The sequence below is a fragment of the Misgurnus anguillicaudatus genome, chromosome 25 (genome assembly GCF_027580225.2).
Source record: "Misgurnus anguillicaudatus chromosome 25, ASM2758022v2, whole genome shotgun sequence".
Lineage (NCBI taxonomy): Eukaryota > Metazoa > Chordata > Actinopteri > Cypriniformes > Cobitidae > Misgurnus > Misgurnus anguillicaudatus.
Genome location: NC_073361.2, coordinates 18,826,444 through 18,839,610, shown reverse-complemented (window position 1 = coordinate 18,839,610; position 13,167 = coordinate 18,826,444). Strand labels below are relative to the sequence as shown.

Sequence of the window (13,167 nt, the reverse complement as noted above, 5' to 3'; positions counted from 1 at the left end):
CAATCTGAAAAAGTCTTTACTTTCTGTGAGCAAAAGTACTGTAAGGCTGTGTCCGAAACCGCATACTGTTCAGTAGGTACTGAATGAGATGAAGTACTTACTGACTGTTAAAACAGTAGGTACTGTATAGAATCCTAGTAGTATTAAATACATCTGCCATGTTGGTACATCACGTGACATACGTCATCATCACGTCATGTCATACGGGCACAAAGGCTGTGTCCCAATTCAAAGGCTGCGACCTTCTAAGGGCGTATTTTAAGACCGATTGCGTCACAGCAGCGCGACTTAAGGCTGGGAAGGACGTCCCAATTCAAAGGATGCTTAGAATGAAGCCTCAAAATGCGTCCTCATTTCTCCGCGTTGTTAAGGATAGAACGAATGGATCCTTAACAGCCGAGGATATTCCAAGATTCATTGCGCGCCTGCAACGGCTGCATATAACGGCTGGATATTATAAAATACACAATTAAAACCTTCATTAAATAAAAGTGTGTATTTATTAAAAAAAAAGTTTGTCACTGTTTTAGTATTATAAGTTATGTTTTGTGTTAATATTATTATTTTTATGATGCATATATTTCTAAGGTTGATTAATTTAATATACTGTTGAATAGTTTAATCTACATCAACGTGTCATATTTTCTAAACTAAATTAATATTTTTCTGATTTCATATTTATTTTAATAAGTCAGAAACGTTTCCGCTATGTCCTGGTGACAGGCGCGTGCAGCAGGTGACGCCAATTATGGGTCGTCCGAAGAGACCGTCTCATTTCAGTTCTCTTCGCGAACTTCTGAGGCTGCCACCTTGAAAGACCGAGTGCTCATCTTTAAGGTCCCATGCTTATAAGGTCGCAGCCCTTGAATTGGAACACAGCTAAAAACAGCCGCATTGCTGCTTTCGCCTTTCTTCTTCGTTGCATAACTCCGCTCCTGGGGCATCATGGGATAGTGAAGTGTCCATCGTATGCACGCTTCGAAATCTAACCGGAAGTAGTAGGTCATCAGGGTACTTTTTGCATACAGTTTTTGGAATACTACGTATTCGGACATACTACTTGCTGCCCCGCTTATTGCTTTTCGCCTACTATATAGTATGAAAGTAGGTGGTTTCAGACACAGCATAAGAGTTTTTATTAGGGAAACATATGAAACAGATTCAAAACCTCCTCGGTTTGGAGCCTAGCTATTCAGACATTTTAAATGACAGTTATTCTAACATGAAGCTAATCAACCGTTTCTTTATTCGTTGTTTAATCAAAAAACATCCCCAAAGCCTCTCAATGTCATAACAGCAAAATGAAAAAACAATTGTTTTTACTGAACTAAATTAACCAAAATCACAAGATGAGGAAATGAGGCACAGTGTATGTGTCAAAACTGCATCCAAATAAATCAAAAGTGTCACGATGCAGGCGTGAACAGAACATGTCTTGTGAAATAGACTGGGAAAAATATTGAGGTTCCAGGATGTGAACACGGGGTACAAATGAATCAGAGCTATCACAACACCCTTTGCTGTGAAAAAAGTAGGCGCCTCTGGCCAAATCTGTATTTGCAACAATTGTAAAACATCTGTTTGTCAATTCAGTCGCAGAACTGTTGAATTCCTGTAAATTAAATGTTGAGGTGATTTTAGGCGTTTGTATTTACTGGCTCTGTTATAAGAGCAGCCTTTGAATATTTTTCCTCATACTGCTAAACTTGGGACTCATCAGTTAATGATCATACCCCAAATTAGTTTAGGGCTGTTCATTAACAAATTTGCAATGCAACACACAAACAAGCTTGGTTTAATTGGTTTAAAGAGTGGAATGAAAAGGACATGAAATCCAATTTCTTATTCTAAAACGTGTTTCAAATACAAATTTATTGAATATGTAGGTTATGAATCAATCAACAGCCTAAATATATCTGACCAGGAAATTTGTGTCATCTGTACCGTGGTATTTTGGAGATCAAGACAGTAAGATCTAAACTAACAGCTCTTTATGAAAGAAAAAACTGTGTAATGTAGCTACACTTTAATGAAGAAAAGTAACATTAATTTATTGGAAGGCCTTATGCATCAAAAGCTTCAATAAAACACCCTCTGAGCAAAACAATTTTCACTCCCATACCGCTGATAATTCACAGAAAGGATAACAGTATCACAAAACTGTGTTAGTCACTGAGAATGCATTTATTACTGAAATGACCACATGCAGCAACAGATGCATTAAACATGGCTACGATTCTTGGCCAGTCATTACAGCTTGATAACTTTTGGTATTGTTATTATGGAGCACCAACCTTGAAAGAAATATAATTTGAAATAAAACATTTCTTCATGAAGCACACTTTTTATTTAGCTTCAGATTACCCTAAAATTCCTTAAAACGAGGATGCCGCTGTCTACTTTTTCTTTCTTTTATGCATTTTCTGCATTAAAGGGCCCCTAACGTAGGTGTTTTCAGCAATATAAAAATAGTCTTTGGTATCCCCAGGATGTGTCTGTAAGGTTTCAGCTCAAAATACCCCACAGATCTTTCATGATACGATGTTGGCCATTTTGTGGCTGCAATGAAAACGCACAGTTTTTGTGCACGTTTCTTTAAATGCAGAAAGCTTCTGTTCCCCTCCCCGTATGCAAAGTATGGGGTAAAGTTTACACATGTGCTTTGGACTACATCAAAACATGTGTCTCTGGCAGAAGGTTGAACTACATGCTGTGAGCGGTTATGGGTGGGGCATCCATCCAATCAGTGTAACATCACATTGATAGGGGATCCCCAACAGCCTGTTTTATGTGACTGTTGTGGTTTAAAGAGATAACACAAAGAAGAATAGTTGGATAATAACAGAGTGTTTCTACACACACACTGGTGACTCATTTTCTGCTAGAAACACATTTAAAAGTGCATTTTTAAAGAAATCTGACCAGGCTCATAAGGTCATTGCCAAATTGCCTCTACCATCCTGTTACAAAACAAAACAGCCACAGTCTGCTTTGGCTGGCATTTGAAGTAAGGAATCCAATGAAGCAGTGTTAATCTGGCTTCTTTTGGCAAGAGTGAATCTCTCCTAAGCAAATTTGTCATCAGACTAATTGTGTTGTAAATTATCAAGATGACAGAGACTCTTATTGTATCTACACAGCAAAATCACCAGTGTTCAATGTAGACTGCTGATGTATATAAGGGTTCCACCAAGCAAATTTTAAGCAAATTAAATAACAATATACTTTTCATTAGGGATGCACCGATATGGAAATTTTGGCTGATACCGATAACTCTTTATATTTGGGGGCCGACAACCGATATATATAGGCCGATAAATATTCATATTATTTTCACAATGAAAAACTCCCAGAACGCGGACATCTTGTCTTTGCGCTAGACTAGCATACTCTTCTTAAGCCCGCAACACGTGTCATCTTCGTGCTATGTCACAGAAAGCACCAATCAAAACTCTACATGGCCAGCAATGAGCAAATGAAGTGGTTCAACAAACCAAAATAATCCATCATTTATCGGCCTAATTTTGCTTTCAGACCGATAACCGATAATATTAAAAATAAGCAGTTATCGGCTGATAACGATATGTCGGCCGATATATCGTGCATCCCTACTTTTCATATATACTTTTCTGTCAGGTGTAATCTCACCTGTAAAACTGATCTGATAAGTGAAAAATTAAACCTTAGTCAACACTTAGCCCATCCAGATCTTCTTGACCATCTCTAAAACATTTCTTCAGTGTAAAAGAATATGAATAAAAATAATAGAATAAAAATATAATTATACCAAATTTAAGAGTTTTAGGCCGAGTGTTGTGTGTATCTGTGTGCACAAGCAAACAAATTTCTAACCGAGGGTTCACACTAGACATGAGTTCAATGATTTGCAAGAGTAGATTACATACAAAGTCAATGCAAAGATGCAATTAGCACGTCCTCGCGTGGGGCGATGTGAATGACACGATATGGGTGGTGTGTTTGCCGCGAAAACGTGCGCTTTTTGCCTCAAACGTGTCTTCGCCCAAGTTGAAAATATTAAACTCGAGCGAAAAACTTGCATGTCACGAAGATAAATCCCGCGAGTAATCTAGAGCGAGTAACAGGATGCCCCGCGTTTGGTGTGTTCGTAGCATAATAGGGCATACACACCAAACGCAAGTTCAACGATTTGCGTGAGTAGATTACATACAAAGTCAATGCAAAAATGCGATCAGACGCATCCTCGCGTGGTGCGATTGCCGCAAAAACAAGCGATATTTGTCTCAAACGCGTCTTCGCCCAAGTTGAAAATATTCAACTCGAGCAAAAAATTCAAATGACACAAAGTTAAAACCCGCGAGTAATCCAGAGCGAGTAACGCGATTCTCCGCATTTGGTGTGTTTGTAGCATAATAGGGCATACACACCAAACGCAAGTTCAACGATTTACATGAGTAGATTACATACAAAGTCAATGCAAAGATGCGATCAGACGCGCCTTCGCGCAAATTGAAAATATTCAACTCGAGTGAAAAATTGGCATGACACGAAGATATATCCCGCGAGTAATTTAGAGCGAGTAACGCGATGCCCAGCGTTGGGCGTGTTCTTAGCATAATAGGGTATACACACCAAACACGAGTTCAACAATTTACGCGAGTAGATTACATACAAAGTCAATGCAAAAATGCGATCAGACGCATCCTCGCGCAGCACGATTGCTGTGAAAACACGCGCTGTTCGCCTCAAACGCGCCTTCGCGCAAGTTGAAAATATTCAATTGAAGCGAAAAATTCGCATGACACAAAGTTAAATCCCACGAGTAATCTAGAGCGAGGAACATGATGCCCCGCGTTTGGTGTGTTCGTAGCTTAATAGGGTATACACACCAAACTGCGAGTTTAATGATTTACGCAAGTAGATTACATACAAAGTCAATGCAAAAATGCGATCAGACGCATCCTCGCGCAGGGTGATTGCCGCAAAAACACACGCTATTTGCCTCAAACGCGTCTTCGCCCAAGTTTAAAATATTCAACTCGAGCAAAAAATTCACATGACACGAAGTTAAATCCTGATTACATACAAAGTCAATGCAAAAATGCGATCAGACGCATCCTCGCTAAGGGTGTCACGATTTCGATTTTAAATCGAAATCGATCGAAATTAAGTCACAGCTTCGAACTTCGAATTAAAAAATGGGTTCGTCGATGCTGCCACGCCCCCATTTCACGTCTGGTCAGCTTGCCAAGCGAGGATAAAAACTCTCAGAGATGCCTTTAAAAACATCTGTCCAGCAGAAAGCGATCATATTTTAAACACGAGGGATGTATTACAACTCCTTGAAATGCATATCATAAACAGGATTAACAGTGATCTGACTTTGGACAGAGCGCAGCTCTCTGCACGTGCGCGATAGTGAGGGAGGCGGAAAGATGCAGCGGGTTATATTTTAAACAAAAGGATAGTTTGCCTCAGCTTGCATGAAACTCATAAAACTGAACAAATACATAAGGATTACTACTTTAGTTTATGTTCAGACTTCGGACAGATGCGAGAGCGCGTGCAAGTGAGACAGAGAGAAGCGCAGCTGCTTATGATGCTGGATTTATTTCAGATGCTATGAGTCCAAGACACACGCATTAAGTCCATGTTAGAGATACGCGGATGGACTATTATTTCATCCGCAACCGCATAACAAAACTCATCATCCGTCCACCATCCATCCGCAACGTTTCTGACCAGTTTTCAAAACCGCACCCGCCCGCCATCCGCTGACTGGGCGATGCAAGACGCTGCTGATGCTGATGACAGCCGCGAGACTAGAAAGCTCTAGAATATCAGCAGTGAACTCCGTCTCTGATCGGCGCACAGGGACAAAAATAAATAAATAAATAGCCTAAATTAAACGCACAAATTACATAGCCTGCACTGGTGTCATCCTGATTTACCACTTTGTAAAACGTATTCCAGGCAACCCTTTTCTGACATTCTATTTCCTTTGTTTTTAATTCTCATTTTTTGAGTTTGCCACGTACCTCCTTCGCAAGCGTTGATAAGAGCTGTGTCAAAATGCATCCTCAACGAATGGATCCTTAACAGCCGAGGATATCCCAAACAATTAAAAGCTTTATTAAATAAAAGTGTGTATTTATTAGAAAACTTTTTCTTGTCACTGTTTTAGTATTATAAGTTACGTTTTGTGTTAATATTATTCTGTTTATATTGCGTATATTTCTAGGTTGATTATTTGATAGGCTGTTGAATAGATTAATCTACATCAATGTGTCATATGTTCTAAAATAAATTAATATTTTTCTGATTACATATTTATTTTAATAAGTCAGAAATTCTCTTCTACAACTTCTGTGGCTGCCACTATGAAAGGCAGAGAGGTTGCATGCTTAGAATGACACAGCTAATAACAAGCAGTCGACCGAATTTAATTAAAATATTATTTTTCGTCACGTCATCCGCCCGATCCATGTAACTGCCAACCGCGCATAGTCCATGTGTGTGTGCAAGAAGGAATCCTCTCTCTACAAGCTCTCGCGTTAAGTGAAGCCCACAAACCCCTATGCGAGTTGTGCAATGTGCATGTTAATGTTAAAGTATTATAATAATAATAATAAATAATGGCATATCATTTTTGTCTAAATTATATGCCATATAAAAAATATGTAAAAATCGAGAATCGGATCGAATCGTGACCTTAGAATCGAAAATGTAATCGAATCGAGGATTTGGAGAATCGTGACACCCCTAATCCTCGCGCAGCACAATTGCTGTGAAAACACGCGCTGTTTGCCTCAAACGCGCCTTCGCGCAAGTTGAAAATATTCAACTCAAGCGAAAAATTTGCATGACATAAAGTTAAATCCCACAAGTAATCTAGAGCGAGTAACTTGATGCCCCGCATTTGTTGTGTTTGTAGCATAATAGGGTATACACACCAAACGCGAGTTCAACGATTTGAGTAGATTACATACAAAGTCAATGCAAAAATGCGATCAGACACATTCTCGCGTGGCGGGATTGCTGTGAAAACACACGCTGTTCGCCTCAATCACGCCTTCGCGCAATTTGAAAATATTCAACTCAATATTCAATTCAAGCGAAAAATTTGCATGACACAAAGTTAAATCCCATGATTAATCTAGAGCGAGCAACACAATGCTACTCGTTTGGTGTGTACGTAGCATAAGTAACACATTTTCAAGACCTACTGTAGTGAAAACAGAGCTGCATGGGCTTCCTGTAATTAATTTATTAACTATGTTTCTAATCTTTAGAAATAGGTGTAAATGCAGGCAAGCATGGACAGGAATGATATGCTAAACACATTCAGACATTTAAATAAGTTTGAAGAGGAATAAATACCTGAAGGCAATAGGCAATCTAATGGAGTAAATTCTTCATCCATGGCCTTGCTTATAATCAGCTGAATTCATCAACTGAAAGAAACAACACAAATACAAGACAATAAATAAAAACATGCTCTGCGTAATATCAAATGACAATAACAAAAAGCCTCATTTTTCAGCAGTGACGATCTGATAGATTACATTACCTTCTAATAAAATAGCTTTCAGATATTATGACAGGTAAATTAACACATTAAGCATAAATAAAGCACAACACAACTCTTCTATAGTTTAAAAACACAACTAGTTAAAAAAAATCCTAGATAGGTAGAAAAGATCACTCACATTTTTTGCTGTCTCATCCACTGACTCTGCCCTGTGTCTATTAACATATTATCTATTGTCCTCTTGCCCTGCTTCTGTAATATGTTACTAGTTTACCTTAAGGTAACTAATGTAAAGCATATTTTATGTCCCATTGAACTGATCTGGGATCAGCAATGGGGGAGAGGTGTCTTGCTCAAGGGCACCTCAGTCACAAATCTTGTGGTAACAAACCAGACTCTCTAACCATTAGGCTACGACTGCCTAAATAGTGGTACAATTGTATAGCCGTCATGCTACTTTGACCAACTTTTACTGCAGTGAATCATTTAGATAAAAAAATCTCACTTGTAATAAATTTCTACTCAAAGTATTTTTTCAGCTGAACCAAAAAGTTAATTTTGAACCTTGCATGACATCACACACTGACACTGTAAATATACAACTTGTACCCTTTCAAAAAATACACCTTTGTGCTTAAAGGGTGCATATAAGTACATCAAAGGTACACACCTGTGACAGCATTTGTACTTTACTTCTGACAGTCTGCTATTTTTAAACATTTTGGAAAAATACATAAATCCTGACACTTAAATCCTTCATTGACAGGACAGGGACTATTATTGATTGTCACATCTCACCCCTAAACACATACAGATATCATCCTGGCTAGTGGCTACTCCTGACACTTCTGTATGCAAGATAAATATATAAATGCTCAACACAGTGCAAAATGTCATCACACAGATCAATCCAGGGGAGAGTAACAAATCAATGCAGGTACACCCTAACAGTCTGCCAAAATAGATCAACAGAGCAACAAAAGGGGCCTAATCCAACCTGCCACCTGCAGTACTATTGATGAAAGTAAAAGCCTGTCAGAAAGAAATGACACTAGCACCTGAAGGAAAGACACTTCTATCTAGCACCAATACTAACACCGAAGAAACGGTTAACACCTTATTATTTCAAACTTGCTATCTTTACCGTGAAACATATAAAACCCCAAAAGATCAATTAATCCATCACAAGTCACACAAAGATACTTTACCTGAACAATTAAAGTATTTTTGGTAACACTTCACAATAAGGTTGTTTTTGTTAATATGTAAATGAGTTAGTTTACATGACTTAACAATGAACAACACAGTTACACTCTAAACAATGCTGGGTTATTTGTGCACCAACGCTGCGGTGAAAGCAATACAGCAGTTTTTAGTATAGTTCAAGTATTAATTAACCTGGTAACACTTTAAAGGGGACATTTCACAAGATTTTTTTTTAAGATGTCAAATAAATCTTTGGTGTCCCCAGAGTACGTATGTGAAGTTTTAGCTCAAAATACCACATAGATAATTTATTATAGCATGTTAAATTTGTCACTTTGTAGGTGTGACCAAAATATGCCAATTTTGGGTGTGTCATTTCAAATGCAAATGAGCTGATCTCTGCACTAAATAGCAGTGCCATGGTTGGATAGTGCATATTAAGGGGTGGTACTAACCCCTTCTGACATCACAAGGGGAGCCAAATTTCAATGACCTATTTTTTCACATGCTTGCATAGAATGGTTTACCAAAACTAAGTTACTTTTTCATGTTTTCTAGGTTGATAGAAGCACTGAGGACCCAATTATAGCACTTAAACATGGAAAAAGTCAGATTTTCATGATATGTCCCCTTTAAGGTTGTATTTGTTAAAGGTCCCATTCTTTCTGTGTTTTTGAAGCTTTGATTGTGTTTATAGTGCGCAATATAACATGTGTTCATGTTTTACGTGTAAAAAATGTGTTATTTTTCACACAATTGACTTATCTCTATAACGCTACTTTCACTTTCCTAAAAACGGGCTAATGTCTTTCTTGTTCTATTAAGTCCCTCCTTCAGAAATATGTATCAAGTTCTGATTGTGTAGCTTGTTTAGTGTTTTGTGATTCGATAGCACCTTAGCTTGCCGTTAGCTTAGCTTGCCGTTAGCTTAGCTGCCGACTGACGTATTCCTGTGGCCAGAGTTTAGTCAAAAAACTGTTTTACTGACGTCATTAAAGCAGGAAGTAGAGGGCTGTAGTCCAAACCGGCAGTTCGCTGTAATCGAAAGGCGAATTCTGATAAAGAAAATATATCGCCTGGCAGTGAACTTTGAACTGTATCATTTTACAGGTATTATTTATGCTATTATAGCAAAAAAAATGGAATCAGAAAAATCTTGACCTTTAATATTTGTAAATGAGTTAGTTAACATGAATTAACAATGAACAATACAGATACACTCTAAACAATGCTGGGTTATTTTGCCCCAACGCTGTGGTGAATACAATCCAGCAGTTATTAGTATATAGTTCAAGTATTTATTAACCTGGTAACACTTTAAAGGGGCCATTTCACGAGACTTTTTAAGATGTAACATAAATCTTTGGTGCCCCCATAGTACATATATGTTAAAATTGCCACTTTGTAGTTGTAAGCAAAAATGTGCCGTGTTTGGGTGTGTCCTTTAAAATGCAATTGAGCTGATCTCTGTACTAAATGGCAGTGTCGTGGTTGGATAAAGCAGATTAAGGGGCGGTATTATCCCCTTCTGACATCACAAGGGGAGCCAAATTAATTTTTTCACATTCTTGCAGAGAATGGTTAACCAAAACTAAGTTACTGGGTTGATCTCTTACACATTTTCTAGGTTGATAGAAGCACTGGGGACCCAATTATTGCACTTAAACATGGAAAAAAGTCAGATTTTAATTATGTCCCCTGTTAGGTTGCATTTGTAAACATTAGTTAATGCATTAGCTAACATAAACTAATAGTGAACAATACTTTATTAATATTAGTTCATGTAATTTAAACTGTTAACATAAGCTAATAAACCATAAACTAACATGAACAATCGCATTGGCATTAACTAACATTAACAACTATTAATAAATGATGTACAACTATATTTCTTATTGTTAGTTGAGTTCATGCTAGCTAATGCATTAACTAATGTTAAAAAATATTATTGTAATGTGTTATTTATTCTAAACAAGATTGTAATTAGTTTTTTTATATGTATGTTTTTTGCTTACGTCAAAAATATGTCCAACCAAGCAATCATTTGAAAATATATTCACTTGGTAGAGGTTGGTCAGGGTAGCAGGTGCTCAATGTGGACAGAAGCCCATGAGCAAAACTATTGCATAGGAAATTAAATGCAACCCAGAGTAGACTACATTGAATACAGGTTCACGTGCCACAAGAACAAATGGTTTATACCGACCACAATGTGCAGTGAATTACTAGCTGCCGAGAGCATAAATCCATAATTATTCAGTTGACATTTAGAAACAAAACACAACTAAAGACTGTTAATCACACTTTAGCTTTTGTGCATGCATTTACAAAGCATTGTAAATTTTCCTATTCAGTCTATATTCATTTGTTATGCATTCATGATAATATTAATACATTTTTAATGTTTTGTGTGACTGTTGGATTGTCACTTGATGGCCAAACAGTGTAAAATCAAAACCAGTGAAATATAACCGGTTTACACCTTATCGATTTAGGTTTCAAAAGAAATAGCCAGTACAATTAAAAAAAGCCCTGTCAAAAACTTAAGCAAAACCTTTCTTCATAGTGTTTGTAATTAATTTGTTCCCTGTTGTGTAGTTATTTCCCTCTGGATGTTTTTTGTAAATTAAGTCTTATTGACTGAAATTTCAAGGCTCTCTGACTTTGAGGACATTTTCAGCTTAACATCAGTTCTTGTTTTACTTAAGACCGCAGGTTCACGTTTGGGTGCACAGTATAAACTCCACTAAACCTATTAAAAGCAAATCACAAAGACACTGGATCCTTATAAAGAGAAGTTTATGTTTTAGAAGATTTTGTTCTGCGTGAATAAAACGCGCAGTGAGCTGCTTTGCGCTTGTCAGACGCTTAAATTAAGCACGCGCTGACCACACAAGAATCAACACACAAAACAGATAGCAAAAATCGCACTGAGATATAAATATACAGTAATATAAGGCTAACATTTAACTTTGTCTACATTAACACCGGCTGCGTCTTAAATTCGCTGCCTACTTACACTCAAGACAGCAGTTTGTATGAATTAAATGCGGGTTCCAACGTTAGACTCGAAATTTATGCTCAGTAATGCTGTCTAGGTAGTCAGCTCACTGTAGGTTTACAGCCTGTGTCTCTGTGTACTCACTCTTTAGTATGTATCCGTGCAGCATGTGTGTTTTGAAGTAGCCTACAATCTTCTTCTTTTGTGGGTATACTGGCGGGTAGAAAAGTAACTGTAAAAGTGCATACTGCCACCTACTGTACTGGAGTGTGACAAGGATAATCTGCATGATGCTGGTTAGAATTTATTAATTAACGCGGTGTTTTTTAAGAACCTCATTATTGATAATAATAGTTACCTACCTGTTTTTGTCCCTTCATTTAAAATATTACCCATTGTGAATTCTGTAATACCTATGTATTGTACTTCTCTAATATATGGTATTCTTTCTCCTGCTGATACCTCATTAAAACATGCTCCACTGTCTTCATTTCCTGACACACATCATATAAACCTGTATTGTGTGTTTGCCCATGATACAATTAGTTGTATTAAGCCTAGTATGTCCCATTCTTAATCTCTTAAATATATTCCTTCCTACTAAGATTATGATTAATATTATTTTGCTTTAATTTATTTTGTAGGCTATGCTATGTTATAAAAATGTCTTCCTTTCATGCATGAGTCCCAAGATATCTGCCACGTATTAATACATGCTTGTTTAAAATAAGTGATTTTCCATCCTCCCTACTCAAACTTACTGTTATGTTGATATTTAAAAGGGGGCATATCATGCTTTTATTAATCTATAAAATGTGAAAGAGAAAAATGCAGTAACTTAGTTTTGGTAAACCATTCTCTGCAAGCATGTGAAAAATAGGCCATTGAACTTTGGCTCCCCTTGTGATGTCAGAAGGGGATAATACAGCCCTTTTGAACTGATTTGGGATTAGTTTTGCAGGTTATACCCAGCAGATATGCCTATAGTATAGTAAGTTAACATGGCAAGTAATAAAAATGTGATACAAATGGCCTAGTTACAGAAAACAACAGCAGCTGTCATGCATCTGTACTATCAACTTCTATTGCAATGCAATATTTAGCTAAAAATCTGGCTTGTTTCTGGCAAAGTAATACACTATCATATTGTATTATATCATGTCATATATCATATAATATATTATCATATTTATTTTCATTAACAGTGTTTATTTTGCCGTGTGAGAGATAATAGTATAAACTTATTCCCTAAACTTTGTGGCTCTGCTCTGAGTTAAGACAAAATATCACTGAAAGAAAACCAACACACAGCATGCTTTTTTGAGAAGCTGTGCTGTATCTAAACAGCACTAGTTATTTTACCTCTATTATATAGAGTCAATAGCTGCAGTATGTTACTGTGTATGAATCTGGAAGAAAAAACAATTATCTAACCACCCAAAATACAATG

The 13,167-nt window shown here is 37.1% G+C and overlaps 1 protein-coding gene across 4 annotated transcripts in view; it reads right to left on the bottom strand.

Moving 5' to 3' along the window:
• The window catches only part of tpk1 (thiamin pyrophosphokinase 1), a 78,823-nt gene extending 66,878 nt beyond the window's left edge, over nucleotides 1–11,945 (bottom strand). The window contains exons 1-2 of one of the 4 annotated variants that reach the window (XM_055182082.2): nucleotides 11,862–11,945; nucleotides 7,360–7,433 (exon numbers count right to left, since the gene is read on the bottom strand). In XM_055182082.2, the coding sequence (XP_055038057.2) occupies nucleotides 7,360–7,402 (43 nt within the window). In that variant the 5' untranslated portion in view covers nucleotides 7,403–7,433; nucleotides 11,862–11,945. Of the gene's footprint in view, nucleotides 1–7,359; nucleotides 7,434–7,549; nucleotides 7,569–7,688; nucleotides 7,765–11,735; nucleotides 11,811–11,861 lie in introns of those variants that run through there. The other 3 variants (XM_073863753.1, XM_055182083.2, XM_055182084.2) reach the window with 3 other exon arrangements.
• Between the last annotated feature and the right edge of the window lie 1,222 nt (nucleotides 11,946–13,167).